A 25,527-nucleotide genomic window follows, 5' to 3' on the forward strand; every position below is an offset into this window, starting at 1 on the left:
TGTTGATATAAAATTAAATATAAATGTTTCTAAGCATTTAAATGAAATTTTTTTACTATTACAACTTTTTACGCAGAATGTAAATATGTCAATAACTCAAAACCATAAGAGTTTCCCTTTAAAACACATTTTCAATTTGAGATGTGATTATCCAATTATCTTACATTTATTTCTTTAAAAAAAAAAAAGAATCTTATCTAGTATAGATCTAACGAGTTCTTTCAATAGAAAGACGCCTTAATCCCGTTGGAGGAGCTGGTGGCTGAGCGGTAAAGCGCTAGGCTACCGAACCGGGAGTCCCGGGTTCGGGTGGTGAAGGTCTGAAAGTGGTACTTTTACTTAATCTCGTTAATAAAAAATGAAGTACACATTTATTTACAAATTTATTTCATTACAGATTTTTTTTTAAGCAAATAAAGTTTTTGTTTCATTGACAGAGATCAGTTGAATTATGCTGCTTGGATTTTCCCCACCATTTTATTCGCAATAAAAATATTCTGTTCTAGGGCTACCGTAATATGATTCGCTTTCAAATACATTTTTGACGATCTTTTCAACTTGCAAAATCTCATGTAGTGAAAGAGTCACAAGCAGCCATTATAGATTTTCATTTATGTCTTAAAAACTATAAATAGCTAGCTTTCGGTGTATCCGGTGTACAGAATTAGATTTAATAAGCTTTTCCTAAAACTCTTATATGATCATTGCTATTGTTTTGTTCAACATGAAAACCTAGATTGCTGCCTGGCAATGCGGTATGCGCTCTGGACTGTCGTCTTGATGGACCAGGCGGAGCCGTCTATGGATGATTGGAGGCCCTAGGCGAAGTGAATTTGGCGGCCCCCAAATGAAATGTAAAAAAAAAAAAAAAAGAAAGAGTGAAAAAATAAAATTACGCAATTTATTAAATACCTGCTTGTGTATATCTAAATCGACCAAAAAATGTCATTCAAATAAAGCAAAGTTAGACTGGGAAACATAAGAGTCATAGTGCTCTACCGAGTTTGAGATCTAATCCAAGTTTTGCAATTTTTAGTCTATAATTTTTTCGTTCAGGGCAAGGCCCCAACCCATTAGAGGCCCTAGGCGTACCGGTATGCCTAGTTTGCCTATGCCCAAGGCTGGCCATGGACCCGGATTCGAGCAGAAGTTATGGGCTAGGATGTAGTCATCTTTTTATTTCTAAACAAAAACTCCGAAGCGTCTAAAGCTGAAAATCCCTAATATAGTGTGCATTTAAGAGCACCATATAGGCGATCCAGGACCACTTTTTTTTTTTTACCAGCATTTCAAAATGGCCTAACCCGAGATTTTATTAACAGCATTTGTTACACATTATTTATGTGACAAAAGTGAAGGATGGTGATCGTTGTGCTGGCCACATGACGCCCTCGTTAACTGTGGACCACAGAAACATATGACCTTTACATCATCTGTCCTATAGATTCAATCGAAAAGTTTGAAAGGGGAACTTTTTAGTTCAGACATGTGTGTAACATGCTTACACCCGTATACTTAGGGGCCTAATATATTTTATAGTAACATATTTAAAGTTGTAAATTATGAGATCTGTTCTAATTGGGTTCGTAGGGGAAGTCATGCCATAGTATATTGGGATGACTGCAAATAATTTTGAACCTAAAATATTAATGTAGCGAATAGCGATATGTAATTTGGCTGTGGGATTTTGTTGTTGCTGGTGGATTTTACCTGGTTTAACTGAATGAGAATTAATGAATGTCAAATACCTATATTGTACTGTGGCTTACAATTTTCATTTGATATTTGAATGACGTTCGATGCATATTAAACTTAGCAAACACAGGGGAGGGGTTACGGTCGTAGCGCAGCATGGCGTGAATGATAAATGGTGCGAATTTGGGTATTGAATGGAAGGAATGTGAAAAAATAAGAAGCCGGAAAATATGGACGTGAACAGAGTTTCAAATATTAAGATCACATTATTTAGGAGAGTGTCTGCTTAACTCTTTCTCTCCGTAATTATTTACCACATTCTAGTGGAATCAACGTTGGTGTCGTCAGTTAGGAGAGAAAGAGTTAATGTTGAGGAGTCTTGTGTCTTTAAGTGTTAAGGTCCAATGTACTTCCGGTAAGAGACCGAGAAGAGAAAGTGATATGTAGACTTTCGGGGATCGATATAGTCAAAAGAAACCAGATATTTTCAATGAGGAATTTCATTATTTTGCAAACTATTCAAAGCTAAACAAACAAATAAAGAATGTTTATTATACTTTATAGTATCTATATACAAATTTTGAATATTGAGAAACATTCTAAGAGAGCATTCAAAAGTACTGCTCGAATATACAAAGCTCAATTAGTATAATAATAATAATAATAATAATAATAATACCGTAATAACAATAATAATAAACTGAAATGGAAAAACAAAGAAAATATGGAAACCTTAGCTTAGAGATTAAGCAGTTATGGAAGTTGTCTAAAATAATAATATACTCTGTTGCTATATCATCTAAGGGGATAATGACAACTCGCAGGTACCTTCAAGGCCCTTATCAGAGGGTGGTATCGCTGCAGACCTGCCACATCACTAGAAAATTCCAGAGGGGACACTATTAAAGGCACTAAAATGAATTTTATTTCTCTCTAACGAAACTCGAACCTGGCAGTGCCAGAGAATGAATATTAGTTCGTTCGCAACATAAATAACTATATTTCTATGAAGATTTTCATCCCTTGTCAGAAAACTTTATGGCTGCAAACTTGACATATCACAAGAAAAATGTATCTTATAGTGACAATATGAAATAAGTTTTGTAAAAATAATAGTAACAATAAACTCACAGCATTAAAAGACAACACCAATTGTAAACAAAAAGAATAAATGGAAAAAAAAAACTACACTTTAAGACTAAGAGACAATGAATATTGAATGTTGTCAATGACTAAGTGGTACTGCTGCTTCACTACCACAGCATAAGAAAATTTCTCAGAGGACATTGTTAAGGAGGCAACATTGAATTTTGTTTCCCTCTAACAAATCTTTATACTAGAAAAATGAGAATTAGCTATTAAAATTAATTAATACTAATAAACACTTAAAATGCATCTTGAGTAGTAAATGTCAACATTAATGAATAAGCAAAACGCAATGTTTATATACAATATAGCTATTCAACAATCAAAAATGGAATTGACAAATAACAAATACTTAAAGGAAACATTTTAAATTATATTAAAACAATATTTTTAAACATTTAAAGATATAAATATAACGAAAGCATTTTTTAAATGCAAGATATGTAGTGTACACTCACAATGCAATCTGAGTATGCTAGGTTTCATTCACTTAATTACAAACCTCTTTTAAAATAAGTGGAAATTTATAGAAAGGTTTGAATTTGACATGAACAAAATGAGGATCAACTATAACATGCTTTTAATATTCAATCAATAGTGAACTTTAGTTGTTATTTCTCTGTCAATTGGTAGTAACAAAATTTAGATCTTGTTTTTGGTATCTAAACACTGTGCACTCTTGTAAGATTCTTACAATTTATTTTTATTTCTGTTTTTTCTTCCTTCAAGTCACCAGCAACAGCTCCTGTTTCTTCTCTTACACTGGCTGCTGAGTTGACTTCGATGGCATGACTGATGACTGCACCCTCACTGTTCATGCTTATTTTCGCGCGCTCATCTCTCTTCTCATTGAGGCCAGCCCTTTCTTTCTCTCTGTAACCGTCTTCAGAGTCTATTGTTTTATTAGCTTGCTTTCTCTTATTTCTGACACTCATTTCTTCTCTCTTCCCCATTGCTTCAAGTCTCTCTTCTCTTTTCTTGGTACCAATAATTATTTCATTATTGTTACTGACATAAGTGCCCTTGTCCATTTCTTTAAAAGCGTCAGAGCTGTCATTTGTTTTGTTATTGGCACCAAGTACTGTCTTTTCTCATGTTGCTGGCTTTAAGGCTAGTTTCTGTTTTCTTAATTGCACCAGAGCTGGGTTTTTTTCTTCTGCCAGTGTCAACTATATTTCTATTATTTACACAAATATTTTTGTTCTGCAGTGTAGAAGTTTTCTTATCAGAGCATTCTTCTGTTTTCCTATTAGTGTTTATTCCTTCTTTTATAATATCACTGGAGATTTATTGTTTTAATTGCAGTTTTTTTTTGTTAAGTCAAAGCCTAATCAGTTACAGTTATTTTATATTCAACTTTCTGTTGCATTGTACATTCATCTTTAGCATTCAGTTTTGTTGTTGTATTGTGATTTATAGCATTTTTATTGTCATCTCTAGCATTCTGATTGTCATCTATTGCTTTCTGTTTTGTTGTACTGTCATCTGTAGTTTTTTTCCCTTATTGGCCTTTTTATTTGCCTGTTGTGGTTCCCTTATGTCCTTTCCCGTTGTCTGTTGTGGTCCCTTACTGTCCTTCTCAGTTGTCTGTTGTGGTGCATTACTGTCCTTTTCAGTTGTCTGTTGTGGTGCATTACTGTCCTTTTCAGTTGTCTGTTGTGGTGCATTACTGTCCTTTTCAGTTGTCTGTTTTGTTCCCTTGCTGTCCTCACCAGTTGTCTGTTGTGGTGCATTACTGTCCTCCCCAGTTTTCTGTTGTGGTGCATTACTGTCCTCCCCAGTTGTCTGTTGTGGTGCATTACTGTCCTTTTCAGTTGTCTGTTGTGGTCCCTTACTGTCCTTTTCAGTTGTCTGTTGTGGGCCCTTTCTTTCCTCTTCAGTTAAATGTTTTTTTCCCTTATTGGCCTTTTTATTTGCCTGTTGTGGTTCCCTTATGTCCTTTCCCGTTGTCTTTTGTGGTCCTTTACTGTACTTTTGAGTTGTCTTTTGTGGTCCCTTTCTGCACTTTTGAGTTGTCTGTTGTGGTCCCTTATTGTCCTTTCCCATTGTCTGTTGTGGTCCCTCACTGATGTTTTCAGTGGTTTGTTGTGGAGCCTTAATGTCCTTTTTTAATGTCTGTTGTTGACCCTTACTTTCCTTTTCAGTTGTCTGTTGTGGTGCATTAATGTACTTTTCATCTATTTGTTGTGGTGTTTTATTGTCCTTTACAGTTGTCTTTAGTGGTACCTTACATTCTTTTTCAGCTGTCTTTTGTGGTGCTCTACTTTCCATTTCAGTTTTCTGTAGTGGTGTCTTACTGTCCTTTTTAGCTGTATGTTGTTGTGCCATACTGTCCTTTTCAATTGTCTGTTTTAGTGCCTTATTGTCCTTATCAGCTGTCTGTTGTTGTGTCTTACTGTCCTTTTCAGCTGTTTGTTGTGTTGCCATACTTTCTTTTTCAGTTGTATGTTGTGGTCCCTTATGGTCCTTTTCAATAGTCTGTTGTGGTGCATTACTGTCCTTTTCAGTTGTCTGTTGTGGTGCATTACTGTCCTTTTCAATTGTCTGTTGTGGTGCATTACTGTCCTTTTCAATTGTCTGTTGTGGTGCATTACTGTCCTCACCAGTTTTCTGTTGTGGTGCATTACTGTCCTCACCAGTTGTCTGTTGTGGTGCATTACTGTCCTCACCAGTTGTCTGTTCTGGTGCATTACTGTCCTCACCAGTTGTCTGTTGTGGTGCATTACTGTCCTCACCAGTTGTCTGTTCTGGTGCATTACTGTCCTCACCAGTTGTCTGTTCTGGTGCATTACTGTCCTCACCAGTTGTTTGTTGTGGTGCATTACTGTCCTCACCAGTTGTCTGTTGTGGTGCATTACTGTCCTCACCAGTTGTCTGTTCTGGTGCATTACTGTCCTCACCAGTTGTCTGTTGTGGTGCATTACTGTCCTCACCAGTTGTCTGTTCCGGTGCATTACTGTCCTCACCAGTTGTCTGTTCTGGTGCATTACTGTCCTCACCAGTTGTCTGTTGTGGTGCATTACTGTCCTCACCAGTTGTCTGTTGTGGTCCATTACTTTCCTCAACAGTTGTATGTTCTGGTGCATTACTGTCCTCACCAGTTGTCTGTTCTGGTGCATTACTGTCCTCACCAGTTGTCTGTTGTGGTGCATTACTGTCCTCACCAGTTGTCTGTTCTGGTGCATTACTGTCCTCACCAGTTGTCTGTTGTGGTGCATTACTGTCCTCACCAGTTGTCTGTTCTGGTGCATTACTGTCCTCACCAGTTGTCTGTTGTGGTGCATTACTGTCCTCACCAGTTGTCTGTTGTGGTGCATTACTGTCCTCACCAGTTGTCTGTTCTGGTGCATTACTGTCCTTTTCAGTTGTCTGTTGTGGTGCATTACTGTCCTCACCAGTTGTCTGTTCTGGTGCATTACTGTCCTCACCAGTTGTTTGTTGTGGTGCATTACTGTCCTCACCAGTTGTCTGTTGTGGTCCATTACTATCCTCAACAGTTGTATGTTGTGGTGCCTTACTGTTCTCACCAGTTGTCTGTTGTGGTCCATTACTGTCCTCACCAGTTGTCTGTTCTGGTCCATTACTATCCTCAACAGTTGTATGTTGTGGTCCATTACTGTCCTCACCAGTTTTCTGTTGTGGTGCATTACTGTCCTTTTCAGTTGTCTGTTTTGTTCCCTTACTGTCCTCTCGTGTTGTCTGTTGTGGTGCATTACTGTCCTTTTCAGTTGTCTGTTTTGTTCCCTTACTGTCCTCACCAGTTTTCTGTTGTGGTCCATTACTGTCCTTTTCAGTTGTCTGTTGTGGTGCATTACTGTCCTCACAAGTTGTCTGTTTTATTCCCTTACTGTCCTCACCAGTTGTATGTTGTGGTGCATTACTGTCCTTTTCAGTTGTCTGTAGTGGTGCATTACTGTCCTTTTCAGTTGTCTGTAGTGGTGCATCACTGTCCTTTTCAGTTGTCTGTTGTGGTGCATTACTGTCCTCACCAGTTGTCTGTTTTGTTCCCTTACTGTCCTCACCAGTTGTATGTTGTGGTGCATTACTGTCCTTTTCAGTTTTCTGTTGTGGTGCATTACTGTCCTTTTCAGTTGTCTGTTGTGGGCCCTTTCTTTCCTCTTCAGTTAAATGTTTTTTTCCCTTATTGGCCTTTTTATTTGCCTGTTGTGGTTCCCTTATGTCCTTTCCCGTTATCTTTTGTGGTCCCTCACTGTCCTTTTCAGTTGTCTGTTGTGGGCCCTTTTTTTCCTCTTCAGTTAAATGTTTTTTTCCCTTATTGGCCTTTTTATTTGCCTGTTGTGGTTCCCTTATGTCCTTTCCCGTTGTCTTTTGTGGTCCTTTACTGTACTTTTGAGTTGTCTTTTGTGGTCCCTTTCTGCACTTTTGAGTTGTCTGTTGTGGTCCCTTATTGTCCTTTCCCATTGTCTGTTGTGGTCCCTCACTGATGTTTTCAGTGGTTTGTTGTGGAGCCTTAATGTCCTTTTTTAATGTCTGTTGTTGACCCTTACTTTCCTTTTCAGTTGTCTGTTGTGGTGCATTAATGTACTTTTCATCTATTTGTTGTGGTGTTTTATTGTCCTTTACAGTTGTCTTTAGTGGTACCTTACATTCTTTTTCAGCTGTCTTTTGTGGTGCTCTACTTTCCGTCTCAGTTTTCTGTAGTGGTGTCTTACTGTCCTTTTTAGCTGTATGTTGTTGTGCCATACTGTCCTTTTCAATTGTCTGTTTTAGTGCCTTATTGTCCTTATCAGCTGTCTGTTGTTGTGTCTTACTGTCCTTTTCAGCTGTTTGTTGTGTTGCCATACTTTCTTTTTCAGTTGTATGTTGTGGTCCCTTATGGTCCTTTTCAATAGTCTGTTGTGGTGCATTACTGTCCTTTTCAGTTGTCTGTTGTGGTGCATTACTGTCCTCACCAGTTGTCTGTTGTGGTGCATTACTGTCCTCACCAGTTGTCTGTTGTGGTGCATTACTGTCCTCACCAGTTGTCTGTTGTGGTGCATTACTGTCCTTTTCAGTTTTCTGTTGTGGTGCATTACTGTCCTTTTCAGTTGTCTGTTTTGTTCCCTTACTGTCCTCACCAGTTGTCTGTTGTGGTCCATTACTATCCTCAACAGTTGTATGTTGTGGTCCATTACTATCCTCAACAGTTGTATGTTGTGGTGCCTTACTGTTCTCACCAGTTGTCTGTTGTGGTCCATTACTGTCCTCACCAGTTGTCTGTTCTGGTCCTTTACTATCCTCAACAGTTGTATGTTGTGGTCCATTACTGTCCTCACCAGTTGTCTGTTGTGGTCCATTACTATCCTCAACAGTTGTATGTTGTGGTGCCTTACTGTTCTCACCAGTTGTCTGTTGTGGTGCATTACTGTCCTTTTCAGTTGTCTGTTTTGTTCCCTTACTGTCCTCACCAGTTGTCTGTTGTGGTCCATTACTATCCTCAACAGTTGTATGTTGTGGTCCATTACTATCCTCAACAGTTGTATGTTGTGGTGCCTTACTGTCCTCACCAGTTGTCTGTTCTGGTCCTTTACTATCCTCAACAGTTGTATGTTGTGGTCCATTACTGTCCTCACCAGTTGTCTGTTGTGGTCCATTACTGTCCTCACCAGTTGTCTGTTGTGGTCCATTACTGTCCTCACCAGTGGTATGTTGTGGTCCATTACTGTCCTCAACAGTTGTATGTTGTGGTGCCTTCCTGTTCTCACCAGTTGTCTGTTGTGGTCCATTACTTTCCTCACCAGATGTCTCTTGTGGTCCATTACTGTCCTCACCAGTTGCCTGTTGTGGTCCATTACTGTCCTTTTCATTTGTCAGTTGTTGTGCCTTACTGTCCTCACCAGTTGTCTGTTGTGGTGCATTACTGTCCTCACCAGTTGTCTGTTGTGGTGCATTACTGTCCTCACCAGTTTTCTGTTGTGGTGCATTACTGTCCTCACCAGTTGTCTGTTCTGGTGCATTACTGTCCTCACCAGTTGTCTGTTCTGGTGCATTACTGTCCTCACCAGTTGTCTGTTCTGGTGCATTACTGTCCTCACCAGTTGTCTGTTGTGGTGCATTACTGTCCTCACCAGTTGTCTGTTCTGGTGCATTACTGTCCTCACCAGTTGTCTGTTCTGGTGCATTACTGTCCTCACCAGTTGTCTGTTCTGGTGCATTACTGTCCTCACCAGTTGTCTGTTCTGGTGCATTACTGTCCTCACCAGTTGTCTGTTGTGGTGCATTACTGTCCTCACCAGTTGTCTGTTGTGGTGCATTACTGTCCTTTTCAGTTGTTTGTTTTGTTCCCTTACTGTCCTCACCAGTTGTCTGTTGTGGTCCATTACTTTCCTCAACAGTTGTATGTTGTGGTGCCTTACTGTTCTCACCAGTTGTCTGTTGTGGTCCATTACTATCCTCAACAGTTGTATGTTGTGGTGCCTTACTGTCCTCACCAGTTGTCTGTTGTGGTCCATTACTATCCTCAACAGTTGTATGTTGTGGTGCCTTACTGTTCTCACCAGTTGTCTGTTGTGGTCCATTACTGTCCTCACCAGTTGTCTGTTCTGGTCCATTACTATCCTCAACAGTTGTATGTTGTGGTCCATTACTGTCCTCACCAGTTTTCTGTTGTGGTGCATTACTGTCCTTTTCAGTTGTCTGTTTTGTTCCCTTACTGTCCTCACCAGTTTTCTGTTGTGGTCCATTACTGTCCTTTTCAGTTGTCTGTTGTGGTGCATTACTGTCCTCACAAGTTGTCTGTTTTATTCCCTTACTGTCCTCACCAGTTGTATGTTGTGGTGCATTACTGTCCTTTTCAGTTGTCTGTAGTGGTGCATTACTGTCCTTTTCAGTTGTCTGTAGTGGTGCATCACTGTCCTTTTCAGTTGTCTGTTGTGGTGCATTACTGTCCTCACCAGTTGTCTGTTTTGTTCCCTTACTGTCCTCACCAGTTGTATGTTGTGGTGCATTACTGTCCTTTTCAGTTTTCTGTTGTGGTGCATTACTGTCCTTTTCAGTTGTCTGTTGTGGGCCCTTTCTTTCCTCTTCAGTTAAATGTTTTTTTCCCTTATTGGCCTTTTTATTTGCCTGTTGTGGTTCCCTTATGTCCTTTCCCGTTATCTTTTGTGGTCCCTCACTGTCCTTTTCAGTTGTCTGTTGTGGGCCCTTTTTTTCCTCTTCAGTTAAATGTTTTTTTCCCTTATTGGCCTTTTTATTTGCCTGTTGTGGTTCCCTTATGTCCTTTCCCGTTGTCTTTTGTGGTCCTTTACTGTACTTTTGAGTTGTCTTTTGTGGTCCCTTTCTGCACTTTTGAGTTGTCTGTTGTGGTCCCTTATTGTCCTTTCCCATTGTCTGTTGTGGTCCCTCACTGATGTTTTCAGTGGTTTGTTGTGGAGCCTTAATGTCCTTTTTTAATGTCTGTTGTTGACCCTTACTTTCCTTTTCAGTTGTCTGTTGTGGTGCATTAATGTACTTTTCATCTATTTGTTGTGGTGTTTTATTGTCCTTTACAGTTGTCTTTAGTGGTACCTTACATTCTTTTTCAGCTGTCTTTTGTGGTGCTCTACTTTCCGTCTCAGTTTTCTGTAGTGGTGTCTTACTGTCCTTTTTAGCTGTATGTTGTTGTGCCATACTGTCCTTTTCAATTGTCTGTTTTAGTGCCTTATTGTCCTTATCAGCTGTCTGTTGTTGTGTCTTACTGTCCTTTTCAGCTGTTTGTTGTGTTGCCATACTTTCTTTTTCAGTTGTATGTTGTGGTCCCTTATGGTCCTTTTCAATAGTCTGTTGTGGTGCATTACTGTCCTTTTCAGTTGTCTGTTGTGGTGCATTACTGTCCTCACCAGTTGTCTGTTGTGGTGCATTACTGTCCTCACCAGTTGTCTGTTGTGGTGCATTACTGTCCTCACCAGTTGTCTGTTGTGGTGTCTTACTGTCCTTTTTAGCTGTATGTTGTTGTGCCATACTGTCCTTTTCAATTGTCTGTTTTAGTGCCTTATTGTCCTTATCAGCTGTCTGTTGTTGTGTCTTACTGTCCTTTTCAGCTGTTTGTTGTGTTGCCATACTTTCTTTTTCAGTTGTATGTTGTGGTCCCTTATGGTCCTTTTCAATAGTCTGTTGTGGTGCATTACTGTCCTTTTCAGTTGTCTGTTGTGGTGCATTACTGTCCTCACCAGTTGTCTGTTGTGGTGCATTACTGTCCTCACCAGTTGTCTGTTGTGGTGCATTACTGTCCTCACCAGTTGTCTGTTGTGGTGCATTACTGTCCTTTTCAGTTTTCTGTTGTGGTGCATTACTGTCCTTTTCAGTTGTCTGTTTTGTTCCCTTACTGTCCTCACCAGTTGTCTGTTGTGGTCCATTACTATCCTCAACAGTTGTATGTTGTGGTCCATTACTATCCTCAACAGTTGTATGTTGTGGTGCCTTACTGTTCTCACCAGTTGTCTGTTGTGGTCCATTACTGTCCTCACCAGTTGTCTGTTCTGGTCCTTTACTATCCTCAACAGTTGTATGTTGTGGTCCATTACTGTCCTCACCAGTTGTCTGTTGTGGTCCATTACTGTCCTCACCAGTTGTCTGTTGTGGTCCATTACTGTCCTCACCAGTGGTATGTTGTGGTCCATTACTGTCCTCAACAGTTGTATGTTGTGGTGCCTTCCTGTTCTCACCAGTTGTCTGTTGTGGTCCATTACTTTCCTCACCAGATGTCTCTTGTGGTCCATTACTGTCCTCACCAGTTGCCTGTTGTGGTCCATTACTGTCCTTTTCATTTGTCAGTTGTTGTGCCTTACTGTCCTCACCAGTTGTCTGTTCTGGTGCATTACTGTCCTCACCAGTTGTCTGTTGTGGTGCATTACTGTCCTCACCAGTTGTCTGTTGTGGTGCATTACTGTCCTCACCAGTTTTCTGTTGTGGTGCATTACTGTCCTCACCAGTTGTCTGTTCTGGTGCATTACTGTCCTCACCAGTTGTCTGTTCTGGTGCATTACTGTCCTCACCAGTTGTCTGTTGTGGTGCATTACTGTCCTCACCAGTTGTCTGTTGTGGTCCATTACTGTCCTCACCAGTTGTCTGTTGTGGTCCATTACTGTCCACACCAGTTGTCTGTTGTGGTCCATTACTGTCCTCACCAGTTGTCTGTTGTGGTGCATTACTGTCCTTTTCAGTTGTCTGTTTTGTTCCCTTACTGTCCTCTCCAGTTGTCTGTTGTGGTGCATCACTGTCCTTTTCAGTTGTCTTTTGTGGTGCATTACTGTCCTCACAAGTTGCCTGTTGTGGTGCATTACTGTCCTCTCCAGTTGTCTGTTGTGGTGCATTACTGTCCTTTTCAGTTGTTTGTTGTGGTGCATTACTGTCCTTTTCAGTTGTTTGTTGTGGTGCATTACTGTCCTCACCAGTTGTCTGTTGTGGTGCATTACGGTCCTCAAAAGTTGTCTGTTGTGGTGCATTACTGTCCTCAGCAGTTTTCTGTTGTGGTATATTACTGTCCTTTTCAGTTGTCTGTTTTGTTCCCTTACTGTCCTCACCAGTTGTCTGTTGTGGTGCATTACTGTCCTTTACTGTGTTCTGTTGTGGTGCATTACTGTCCTTTTCAGTTGTCTGTTTTGTTCCCTTACTGTCCTCACCAGTTTTCTGTTGTGGTGCATTACTGTCCTTTTCAGTTGTCTGTTTTGTTCCCTTTCTGTCCTCACCAGTTTTCTGTAGTGGTGCATTACTGTCCTTTTCAGTTGTCTGTTGTGGTGCATTACTGTCCTTTTCAGTTGTCTGTAGTGGTGCATTACTGTCCTTTTCAGTTGTCTGTTGTGGTGCATTACTGTCCTTTTCAGTTGTCTGTTGTGGTCCCTTACTGTCCTTTTCATTTGTCTGTTGAGGTGCCATACTTTCCTTTATAGTTGTCTGTTTTGGTGCCATACTGTCCTTTCTTGTTGTCTGTTCTAGTGCCATATTTTTCTTTTCAGTTGTCAGTTGTGTTGTTTGACTGACACGACTGTAATCATGTAACTGTTAAAGAAAGTCAACATAAAATAATGTTAGCACATAAAAGAACTGAATAAGACCAGTGAGCCATATGGGCTGCAAGTAAATGTCAAGATAAACACCATTGTAACAAATGACTATAACAAGAATGAAAATAACACTGTTACACAACCTCAACAAATCACTTCACTTAAACTTAAAAGTAGGCTACAAGATGATACTGGTTCTGAAATATCTGAGACAGAAGCTCAGAAAAAAGTCCAGACTTTCGATACATACATTAGTTTTAGACATTGACTTTCACTAGATGATACTGGTTCTGAAATATCTGAGACAGAAGCTCAGAAAAAAGTCCAGACTTTCGATACATACATTAGTTTTAGACATTGACTTTCAACGAGATCCATGACAAGAAAATATTCACTTGTGAACTTGAATAATTTAGAAGAACACTGGCCAAATAAAGGAGATACAAAAATCATGTGATTAATCTTATTAATTTGTCATCTTATTCAAATGTCAACCATTCAATCAACATAAGAAATACACCCCCCATAAACTCAAGATACAGGTTTAGGAAAATGATAGACTGGATAGCTAGCTAATAATAAAAATAACAAGGTTACAAAGACAGTTTGTGTGGAAACACAACTCAAAATTGGCCCCCGAAGTGAACCACCCAGGCAGGCTTCAATATTTTCAGAAAGAACATCTGAATGAAATTATATCAAAGACAAATGAGAGATAAGAATGGAGAAAGAAGGTTGACAGATCTTGTGTAGTGCCCCAACGGTTCAGCAGATCAAAGGATAGGTGAAAGTGAATGCAAATTTAGATGTGAACCTGGCCTAACTAGTTCCCCTTTCAGACCTTGTGATCTATAGGGCAGATAATGTAAAGTTCATCTGTTTTTGTGGCCTACGGTTAACGAGGGTGTCATGTAGACAGCACAACGATCAACCGCCTTTACTTTTCCCCAACTAATGTCAGGTACCCATTAGAGCTGGGTGGACTCAGAGGCGCCCAAAAATTCCGAAGTTGAAAATCCCAGTCTTCACCAGGATTCGAACCCGGGACCCCCGGTTCAGAAGCTGAGCGTTGTACCGCTCAGCTACCGTGCCTCTACTGGTCTAACTGAAGTCTTATAATTGATGTAGTTGTATTGCAAAGGCTCAACCTCTTATTCGATTCCATAAAAAAAAAAAAAAAAAAAAATATAATAATGATAGAAAGAAATGAAAAGAAAATGCAGTTTACAAGATTACTATTCGTTTTAAATTAGTTTTAACTTATAATGCATACTAAATAGATTTTTCTCTTTAAAAAACTGCTTGCATAACTGATTTTAAAAATTAGATTTTTCGCTTTCATAAAAAAAAAAGTAGCCGTTGCATCAGAACTTTGAATGGTCTAAAATATTGTGATGTTGGATTTTCAATATCTTTTCTAGTTTACGAGATCTAAACAGGACGGACGGACAGACATTTCACACAAAACTAATAGCGTCTTTTCCCCTTTCGGGGGCCGCTAAAAAAACAGAAATATCTCACATATTGCAACTGATCTACTGCAACACAATAAAACTTTTTTTTTAATGCACATATTTTTTAAAGTACACAGCACATTAAGTGCAGATGAACTGTAAATATGTCTTTAGTATCACCAACCAAAATTACTGAAACTGTAAGTTACTGTAATTACTGTATGTGGATAAGATGGTAGATTACATGGTAAAATGAAAAATGGTAAGGCTTATCGATGAAAGAGTGCATATGTTAAATAACTTCTAACAAATGGTTTGAAAAACAAGCAAAATAAAAAAAACACTTTTTAAAAAAGGAAGCTTATCTAATGGGAATAACTCCATCCTTATAAAATAAATTGCCAGGATAATGCCTTTATTTATGACCTGATGTCTGTTTTTTTTTTTCTAATTGTCTTATTTCAGTTCTACCTTGCAAATGAAAAGTAAGTACCTGTGATAGAAAGAAACTGTGTGTATTAAAAACAAAAAGCATCCTTGTCTAATGAGAAAGAAAAGGCCATGTATACTCAATAAGGTGATTATTGTCTATGCTTAGAAAAACAGTAAAAAAAAATTCAAACACTATTTCTATATTTAAATTTAAACTGATTCGTAATTCGAAGTAAAGTAATGAATAGCGTATATTGTTCTCTTTACAAAGGCAATCATTTTGCTGATTTCATTTCTCTGTGAAATGTTTTTATATATCAAGCAAGCATAATGGAGAAGTGAAACTAGCTGCTACAACACAATTCTCCAGGACACAAAGTGGAAGCTAGTCACAAAAGTGTAACATCACATTATGATCACATGATTGATCATGAGTGCAAGCTCTATGCAAGTGAATGAGGCCAGGCCATAAAAAGGAGGGAAATTAAAGGTCAAGTTTAAGATAGAGTGGACAATCAAGGAAGGTTCTAGAGGTTTTGGGGACGAGAGGTAGGTAGTTCGAGTTTTTATATTAGTTGGACAGAGTTAGGTCTAAATGTAGCTAGTATTAAGTAAATGGTTGGTTAATTTATTAGATCATTACTAATATTATATTATCCTGTATCTGAATTGTAATTAATTAATAAGGCTTGTCTTCGAGTCTGAAGATTAGTGAGGAATGCAGTATTTCCCGTGGATACACAGCCCCAGCTGTTACCTACATATTTTGCCGCATCCAGGTCAAGCATAAACATTGTCAACCAGTGGTCGATTAAGAGTTTTTTTTCCTCCGTCTGCATCTGTTCTAGGCAGGGGATTTTCTTTAGGTCTCAAATGTGTATCCCGCGGCCTTTGTGAGTGACCTCCAGCTGTCTGTTCTCAGGCCACGTGCAACAAGGTGCTCTCTTCTATGTCAGCTAAGGCAAGCTGGTTCCTAAGCTGGTCTTTAAAGCTTTTCTGTGGGGTACCTCTGTTACGTCGACCACTTTTAAGATCACCAAAAAAGACTGCCATAGACATACGTTCATCCCCCATACGAGATACGTGCCCCACCCAACGTAACTGTCATACTCTATCTATATTCATTGTTTCAAGTTCTAGTTTGAAAGAATGAAACTCAAGAAAGCTAGATCTACACTGTGTCATTTTATTGTATATTAGTAGTACTTGAAATATAATTACGCACTTCCAAATCGCATGCCACATGACTTTAGAGAATATAAAATGCAAGACTCTCTTCAAATAAACATCGAGATAGAGTGTAACTACCTGCTTCAACACCTTTCTCCATTCTCACTGATTAAGACATGTGAAACATGAATACTGTCACTTGGCTAACACTAAAATAATTTAAGATGACCTGTCCCAAGAAGAAAAGTGCATAGGAAAGAATATTTCAAAATTTACTAGACTCAGATCACAAGCTTGAAAAAAAACAAGAAACTCACCACAAAAACTAAAATGGAGGTCTATAAAGCATTGAAGCATTCTAATATATGGCAGCCAGTCTTAGACTGCTTACACAAAGCAAGAGCAAAATCTCGAGAATCAAAATAGCAAGATAGAGATTGCACCCACCTCAGATATATAGATTAACCAATTGGAAGATCAAAGCAGTGGACATTGTTGTTAACTACTGGGAATACATAGCCCTAGACTGTGCAGTTATAGGCCTACTATTGACCAATTTATAATCAAACATTTTTTTTTCAAGCAGATTGATATTTTTAAAACTAATTTGAGAAAAAAATGTGATGACCTGTGTGACAAGAGGGACAATAAGGGTGGCTACCTTTATTTTTTTATTAGAGTTAGCCCCCTTTATTACTTGATTTAAGTCCCTGTCAATTGTTTACGATCGCCACTCTCTCTTGAGCCTTTCAACTGCCCAGTGTATTTTGAATTAAATCTATATACTGTTTAACTCATCCTTGTGTTGTACTATTGTTGTGTTACTCAAGAGGAGTGTGCCACTGTTGTGGGAAGAGTATTTCGATAATGAGCTAAGTAGATTTTATCAATTTGTTAGTACTAAATTGATTTATGTAAATGGTATAGGCAGGTCTACTTAGTCTCTTATCCTCTTCTGTATGTTTTTTTTTTAAAGACATATTTTGTTTAGATACGAGACAGTAGTGTGTCTCATGAATGACGTCATTTCATAGTTAATGTATGTATGATATTATTGTAAACTAATGTAAACCTTCGCTTTGGTTTTTGACATAAAATGTCTCATGAATGACGTCATTTCATTGTTAATGCATGTATGGTATATTATTATTATAAACCATCTTTTTGGTTTTTCGGCATAAGACATTATTGTGCCTCTATGATGGTGGTCCTTTCATTATATTGACCCGAAGCTGTCTTGCTACTTTTGCTTAGTTTCATTATGTCATTTTCTTTTGGTGAGCCTTTATTGCCATAATTTATATTTTTCATGATCTTTTCCTTTTGTTTGTAAATAAACTCCTTTTTTTTGTTGTAACTGAAATCTCAGAATTATTATTTGTTTGTCTCTGTAGTATTATACATCTAGAGGCTATAGTTATTAGCCTAGATAATATAATTGGGACCACAAAGTACCACTGGACAAACTTGCTAGTACAGTACAGGTCACTGGTCTTACGACCTATCCTATTTTTAGGTCACAACCTGATATAATTTTTTTGTGCTATGTATAGCTATATTTATATAGCCTAAATATTTTTTAATGATTAGAACCTACCTCAGAAGTTGTACTCTTCACACTATCTGCTAAGTCACCATTAGCATCCATTCGTTTTTCAACCACTCTGTCTTTGTTGGGAACATTCATTAACGAAGTGTTGTTAAGATAACTTGTTTTATCATCTGCTGCTTCGTCATGTATACTTGAGACGACATGATGGGTGTGAACATGTTCTACAAATGATAATGCCTGTATTGGCACTGTCTCTTTTGAATTACTAGTACTTCCAATGTTTTCAATTTTTTTATCAGAGAGCTCATGATTTTGTTTGTCAACACTATGAAATATTGATTGGCTATTAAGTTGAGCGCCAAAGAAATTTTGAGCTGTAGGTCCAAATTGAAAATCACATAATTGACCTGATAGGCCCATCTCAGAGCTCTTCATACCAAAACATCTGGTTAGTGGTGTACCGGGTTTAGTTCCATGGTAACTGTTACTTTCAAAGCTAGCTTCTGGTTTACAGAGTTGAAGTCCAAAGCTACTGTTACTGGCTAAGCTAGTTTCTTGTATATTGGTTTGAGGTCCAAAGCTAAGTTGAGCTCCTGAGAAATTTTGAGCTGTAGGTCCAAATTGAAAATCACATAATTGACCATTGCCCATCTCATAGCTCTTTATACCAAAACATCTGGTTAGTGGTGTACCGGGTTTAGTTCCATGGTAACTGTTACTTTCAAAGCTAGCTTCTGGTTTATTGAGTTGATGTCCAAAGCTACTATTACTGACTAAGCTAGCTTCTGGTTTACTGAGTTGAAGTCCAAAGCTACTGATACTGACTAAGCTTGTTTCTGGTTTATTGGGTTGAAATCCAAAGCTACTGATACTGACTAAGCTTGTTTCTGGTTTATTGAGTTGAAATCCAAAGCTACTGATACTGACTAAGCTTGTTTCTGGTTTACTGAGTTGAAGTCCAAAGCTACTGTCACTGACTAAGCTTGTTTCTGGTTTACTGAGTTGAAATCCAAAGCTACTGTCACTGACTAAGCTTGTTTCTGGTTTATTGGGTTGAAATCCAAAGCTACTGATACTGACTAAGCTTGTTTCTGGTTTATTGAATTGATGTCCAAAGTTACTGTTACTGACTAAGCTAGTTTCTGGTTTATTGAGTTGATGTCCAAAGCTACTGTCACTGACTAAGCTTGTTTCTGGTTTACTGAGTTGAAGTCCAAAGCTACTGTCACTGACTAAGCTTGTTTCTGATTTACTGGGTTGAGGTCCAAAGCTACTGATATTAACTAAGCTATTCATTTTACTGTGAGTAGTTTGTTTAGCCCTAGATCCAGATAAATTACTTATGAAGCCATTGCTCAAAATCTTCTTTGTGTCTTCTCCTTTAACTGGTAATGCTTTTCTCTCAAATAAAATAATTTTATCTTGCGTGTCTGAATCCTCAGAAACATCTTCACTGCAAGAATCATCTGTACTAGAGCTAACAAGATCATCATCCTGAGATATAGTAGAATATCTGCGTGCTTCAGACATAGTAGATGTTTCATGATCTCCCACAATCTGTCTTCTAGATCTATCCTCTTTTAGTAATACTGGACTCACAAAAAACATGGCACCACTTTTTATGACTGTACCCAGAGAAATGTCATCTGTAAAAGTGCTTTGAATATCATCCTCTTGTCCAATGGTATTATCTGTTTCAGTTGAAGAAAATTGTTCATAATATTCATGATCTCTCACAATCTTTCTAGATTGTTCTGGTACTATTAATGCAGGACTCTCATAAAACATAACACCACTTTCTATGACTGTACCCAGAGAAATGTCATCTGTAAAAGTGCTTTGAATATCATCGTCTTGTCCAATGGTATTATCTGTTTCAGTTGAAGAAAATCGTTCATAATATTCATGATCTCTCACAATCTTTCTAGATTGTTCTGGTACTATTAATGCAGGACTCTCATAAAACATAGCACCACTTTCTACGACTGTACCCAGAGAAATGTCATCTGTAAAAGTGCTTTGAATATCATCGTCTTGTCCAATGGTATTATCTGTTACAGTTGAAGAAAATCGTTCATAATATTCATGATCTCTCACAATCTTTCTAGATTGTTCTGGTACTATTAATGCAGGACTCTCATAAAACATAGCACCACTTTCTACAACTGTACCCAGAGAAATGTCATCTGTACAAGAGCTTTGAATATCATCGTCTTGTCCAATGGTATTATCTGTTTCAGTTGAAGAAAATCGTTCATAATATTCATGATCTCTCACAATCTTTCTACATTGTTCTGGTACTATTAATGCAGGACTCTCATAAAACATAGCACCACTTTCTACAACTGTACCCAGAGAAATGTCATCTGTACAAGAGCTTTGAATATCATCATCTCGTCCAATGGTATTATCTGCAAAGGTAATAGATGAAGAATTCCCTATGGATTTATTCTCTACAGAATGCACAAGCACATTTTGGGGAATTTTCCAACTGGAAATCCTTGGACTCTCAAAGAAATTAGTGGCCTGAGAGGAATCTGACTGTGATGAAAACTCTTCAACTAAGTATCCACTGTTTTGTTTATTTATTGTAGAATCTAACTGCTCAATTTCAGGTGATGGTATATCCGTATCAGTAATAGATGAAGGATTTTCTGTGGACTCATTCTCTACACCAAAATGATCAAATACACATTTGGGAATTTTAAATGAGGACTTTATTGGACTCTCAAAGAGTTTAAAACTATAAGGAGTATCTGAATGTGAAGAAATCTCTTGGGCTAAGTCTCCACTGTTATGTTTATTTATCAACGAATCTAACTCCTGAGTTTTTGGTGATGGTATTTTATCATGAAGAGTTTTTTGGTTTTCATTTTCAGTCACAGATGGAACATTTTGTCCACTAATGTCACTTTGCATTGGGTCAGCCAAAGGTTGATTGTTTTGAATTAGTGAAAAAGAATGTTCTTGGTGTTGTAGGGTTTGACTAATGTCAAACACTTCTTGCTGTGTTGTTGTAGCCATGGCATTTTCTTTTTGTAATGGCCCAGCCACAGCATTCCATCCTTTTGTTGGTGTATACCTCAAATTGGCTTGCTCTAAAGGTGCATTCATATCATTCCCTTGATGTGTTGCTGTAGTGACAAAAGGTCCTTGCTGTGTTGATGTAGTAATGAAAGGTCCTTGCTGTGTTGCTGTAGTCATGAAAGGTCCTTGCTGTGTTGCTGTAGTCATGAAAGGTCCTTGCTGTATTGGTGCAGTCATGAAAGGTCCTTGTTGTGTTGCTGTAGTCATGAAAGGTCCTTGCTGTATTGGTGCAGTCATGAAAGGTCCTTGCTGTGTTGCTGTAGTCATGAAAGGTCCTTGCTGTGTTGGTGCAGTCATGAAAGGTCCTTGCTGTGTTGCTGTAGTCATGAAAGGTACTTGCTGTGTTGGTGCAGTCATGAAAGGTACTTGCTGTGTTGCTTTATCCATGAAAGGTCCTTGCTGTGTTGGTATAGCCATAAAAGATCCTTGCTGTGTTGGTATAGCCATGAAAGATCCTTGCTGTGTTGGTATAGCCATGAGAGATCCTTGCTGTGTTGGTATAGCCATGAAAGATCCTTGCTGTGTTGGTGTAGCCATGAAAGGTCCTTGCTGTGTTGGTGTAGCCATGAAAGGTCCTTGCTGTGTTGGTGTAGCCACTAAAGATCCTTGCTGTGTTGTGAACATAAGTCCTTCCTGTGCTGGAGCAAACATGACATTCCCTGGCTGTGTTGACATTCTTTGAACATGCTGTCCACCAAATAAATCTGTGTGTGGCTTTAACAAATGTTCATTTTTATAGGCCAGTGTACTATGTCTACATTCTTGTTGTGCAGACGCAGTGGGAAACAGTCCTGGTGTAATTGGGTACTGTGCTTGTTGTGATGTAACAGACATATTTTCCTTTAAACTCTCATTCTGATGTTCAGGTAAAAAATTAGACTGATGTAAATACCATTGGTTCTCTGTCATTTGGTCATAGGCCTCAGCAAACTGACCATCTCTAGGCTCCAGTGACCCACGGTCAACATGTCTTGCCACTTCAAACTCGTGTCTAGTTTGTGTATCATGACTGTTCAGTGCTGACTGAGAAGCTCTGCTACGTACCCTTCTCTGGGTGGCATAATTACTGGATGACTGTGAAGGCCTATTTTGTGGTTCTGAAATCTCACTCCTCAATGTCTTTATTGCGTCCTAAAAATTTAAAAATAAATAGTAAGTAACATGTTTTACAATGAGAAAAACATTCTTAGAAATATAATCAAAATTATTAATATTAAATTTTTTTTGTTTTTTTTAAATAAAAATTTCTGACTTAAAAAAAACAGATTATTCCTCAGGGACATTTCAAAACCATAAATTTAAGAGCACTTTTTTGAGTATTACATGTATTAAGACGCAAATTCGGTCAATGTCTTTAATGGATTAAAATTCAGTTGTTACTTCATGGTTTCTATTGATCCATATTGACATTATTGGTAATGTTTAAAAATTAGATTATAATCTCATAATCCTTATAAAGTACAGACATTCTTAACAGAGCATAATTACATGTATAATACAGATGTCTTTTCATCTTTAAATTCCCCATGCAGACCTTGTGGTCTATAGGGCAGATGATGTAAAGCTCATCTGTTTCTGTGGTTTATGGTTAACAAAGGTGTGTCCTGTGGCCAGCACAATGACCAACCGCTTTTACTTTTCTCCAACTAATGTCAGGTACCATTAGAGCTAGGTTGACTTAGAGACGCCCCAAGATCCCAAAATTAAAATTCTAAGTCTTCACCATGATTCGAACCCGGGACCCTCGGTTCAGAAGCCAATCGCTTTACTGCTCAGTCACTGCACCTCCCTTTTTCATCTTTGAGCTATCAAATGTTATTGATTGTTGAGGAAAAAACATCTGATAGCATTAAGCTTGACTAAACAAGTTTTCTAGCAGAGGACATCTTACTATGTTTCAACACAATTCTACCCATCATTTTAACCTCAGGAGTCTCAATTTTCTCCAATGCATTGTTAACATAAATTCTGTTGATATCTTTTTTTTGAGATCAAAATATGCTCAATACAAATTTCATCTTATAAGCTGAAGCATATTTCAGATTGCTTTCAAACCTTAATCTTTCACACCTTTGTGTTTATTTGACCTGTGCCTTTTTTTTAAAACTAAGATGAACTGTGCACTTCTGAAACCAGAGGAATAACATGCATTTATGAAGCTCAGAATGAAGGAAATCTGTTGGCACCCAGGCTCCTACGTTTGAACTAATGAGAGAGTATCACAAGGAAACAGTTGAGAAACACTGGTTTATATAATTATCTGAGAGAAAAGGAAAAGATATGCTTAAACCTATTTACCTTCATTTCAATGATTGATGTTCTGTTTTCTCCAACACATTCCTACAAAAGAAATTTTAAAGGCAGATAAAAAGCAATGACACATATATGAGTATATACTAATTATTAATTCTTAAGACTACTGTGCCATATGACAATCCTATAGTTTAAAGGAAGAGTAACATTTCTGGCCCAAAAGTTTGATGAAGATATTATAATTTTTTATTTTTTTTGCTTTGACATTTGAGACATTAGTAGGAAACAGATATTTATCTACAAGGGAATATAGCATTGACAAATTGTCACACTTTTCTGAAGAGGATCTTCTACGTGTTTGTTTGTGAAATGTTTGACATGTTTCGGATGTTCCTTATCTTATTTTATATAATACAGACGTTACTTCAAAAAAGAAGATGATTACGCCCTACGCGTCATGCATTCAGTCATGCATATTAACCAATGACTTGAACTCTGCCACGTCACTGGTTTTCCTGGCTAGCTCAGGCAACCCATTCCATGCTCTAATAGCACTAGGGAAGAAGGAGTATTTGTACAAATTTGTCCTAGCATATGGGACGAGGAAAGTGCCTTTATCTTTGTGTCTTTCAGAGTATTTTATTAAATTTTGTTTTTGTATCCTTCAGAGCTGAAGTTAGTTTACTTCCTAGTCCAAACCTCCAGCAGGATGACGGGGGATGGGAGCAGGCAGGATTTGAACCCTTGACCATCGATAAATCCGAACGACAGTCCAGCCCGCAAACCGCATGACCAGGCAGCCATCCTGTTCAGCATAGTCCTTCACTTATGAATCCTTGATGAACAGAACAAAACAAGACCATCATAACAATGGAGCTCAAGTCTTGTACTGAACTAGTGTAAAGGAACCCACTGGCTCAAGAAGATATGGAAACTTTTCACCCTCCCTTGAAATGTAAAAATACAGTGTGTGTTTTATTGGTGTGAAATCAATGTGTGCAAACCACGGTAAGAAAATGTTGGGGTTGTAACTGGGTTTGTGTAGTCATATAAAATACTGCACTCATCCTTAATGCCTAATTATTAATAATAATTCTAGATCAATACACCAAGCAACAAAAAATAATAATTCTACCTTTATAGCCTTCATTGTCTGTGTATTTTCAGAGAGAACATTGGTCATCAGTTTCCTACTCTCCACCAACTCATCAAAGATCTGTTTGTTGCAAGCCATTAAATGGTTGCTTTGTTCTGCAAACATGCTCAGGATCAACTCCTGATTCTGTAGGTCCTCCCTGTTCCTCTCATGAATATTTCTTTGCAGATCGAGGCATGTATGATTTAGATGTGTGATCTGTTCAGTCAGAAGTTCTGTTGAAGGCTGGGACCTAACAAGGGTCAGGCTATTACTGTCAATTACTGAACTAGGTTCGTGTCGAACAGTATCTACATTTGGCTGTAAATAAAAGAAAAACAACAACATAGAAACTTAATAATTTATGGAGAAAAAAAAAGTTCCAAATGATGTTAGAAATAAGTTTATATTTTTTTTAAAGTCAGCCATGTTTTAGTTTGGTTGTGGGTGAGGCAAGGATTTTTAGAAGATATTCATAAAAAATATTTTTTTCCAAGAATTACTAATGATATGTTTGAAATGTATGTTAAGTTTGATGTGCCTGTTGTGTGTAAGTATGTTTGAAGAGTTTTTAGAAGATATTCATAAAAAAAATTTTTCCAAGAATTACTAATGATATGTTTGAAATGTATGTTATGTTTGATGTGTTTGCTATGTTCAATAGATAGTGGAGAAAGTATGAGATGTTTCATACAGTTGAATGACCAAATATTACAAGAGAATGACTCATTTAAATTCCTAGGGTCAAACATAGCAAGAGATGGAGGATCAATAAAAGAGATAAAAACATATTTAAGCTTGGCGCCCGCTGTCATGAGCAAGCTGTGGAAAATCTAGAAGAGTAACGTCAGCTTCCAAGTAAAATTAAAGCTATATTCTCCTCTTTATTCTCTGTACTCCTACAGGTTTGTAAAAGTTGGACACTAAATTCTGAAGCTGAAAGAAGAATTCAAGCCCTAGAGAGTAAATGCTACAGAAATTTGCTGGCTATCAGATACCAGGAAATGAAGAACATTAGTTTGTAATATTACAAGTCAACACTGTGTCTGGCAAATAGGGGAAACTCCTCAAAAGTGTGAAGAGAGCTGGTTCGGACGTATTTTGAGACAAGACTCAAGGTCAAAGGTCATCCTTCAGGGTAAATTTGAGGAAGCTCGAAGAAAGGGTTGTCCAAAGAAAAGCTGGCGGGACAGCACAAAAGAATCTTGGACTGGCCTCTCTCTTGATATCCTGCTAAGAGCAGCTGCTCTCCTGGAAAAGTAGAGGGACTCGGTTACACAAACTATCACAGCACTCCTACAATGAAAGTCAAGGGACAGACGATGAAGATGAATGTTTAATATGTTGATTGTGTTAAATATATTTGAAGCTGCATGACAAAAAAAACAACAATTTCTCTATTAAATCTGTGTTCTCCTTGTGCTACGGGGCTATTCTGTTACTGGGGTAAATGATAACAACATTTGTTAATGCCCTAACACAGCGGTTCTCAACCTTTTATGCTCGGCGACCCCTTTTTTACAATCCCCCACTCTGCCGCGACCCCCCTCAACACACACACACACATACAGCAATTGAAGAATGGACAATAACAATCCATATTTTCAATGGTCTTAGGCGACC

General features: G+C 38.1%; 1 protein-coding gene and 1 long non-coding RNA gene across 7 annotated transcripts in view; one reads left to right on the forward strand and one right to left on the reverse strand.

The window, feature by feature from the left end:
* Positions 1 to 2,227: 2,227 nt before the first annotated feature.
* Positions 2,228 to 25,527, reverse strand: part of LOC106072194 (uncharacterized) — a 55,091-nt gene continuing 31,791 nt past the window's right edge. For all 5 annotated transcript variants that reach the window (XM_056011702.1, XM_056011703.1, XM_056011701.1 and 2 more), the window contains exons 17-20: positions 23,905 to 24,225; positions 22,815 to 22,856; positions 17,475 to 21,647; positions 2,228 to 12,816 (exon numbers count right to left, since the gene is read on the reverse strand). In XM_056011702.1, coding sequence (XP_055867677.1) covers positions 4,297 to 12,816; positions 17,475 to 21,647; positions 22,815 to 22,856; positions 23,905 to 24,225 — 13,056 coding nt within the window. In that variant the 3' untranslated portion in view covers positions 2,228 to 4,296. The remainder of the gene's footprint in view (positions 12,817 to 17,474; positions 21,648 to 22,814; positions 22,857 to 23,904; positions 24,226 to 25,527) is intronic.
* On the forward strand, positions 14,752 to 25,298 carry LOC129923039 (uncharacterized). Of its 2 annotated transcripts, XR_008774960.1 has the most exons (4): positions 14,752 to 14,852; positions 15,030 to 15,256; positions 23,438 to 23,777; positions 23,937 to 24,053. It is a non-coding gene; the product is annotated as an uncharacterized LOC129923039 (long non-coding RNA). The 2 variants fall into 2 exon arrangements; XR_008774959.1 differs by lacking the exons at positions 14,752 to 14,852; positions 15,030 to 15,256 and adding an exon at positions 24,810 to 25,298 and having other exon boundaries at positions 21,643 to 23,777.

Source organism: Biomphalaria glabrata, chromosome 15 (assembly GCF_947242115.1).
Source record: "Biomphalaria glabrata chromosome 15, xgBioGlab47.1, whole genome shotgun sequence".
In the NCBI taxonomy this organism is placed as follows: domain Eukaryota; kingdom Metazoa; phylum Mollusca; class Gastropoda; family Planorbidae; genus Biomphalaria; species Biomphalaria glabrata.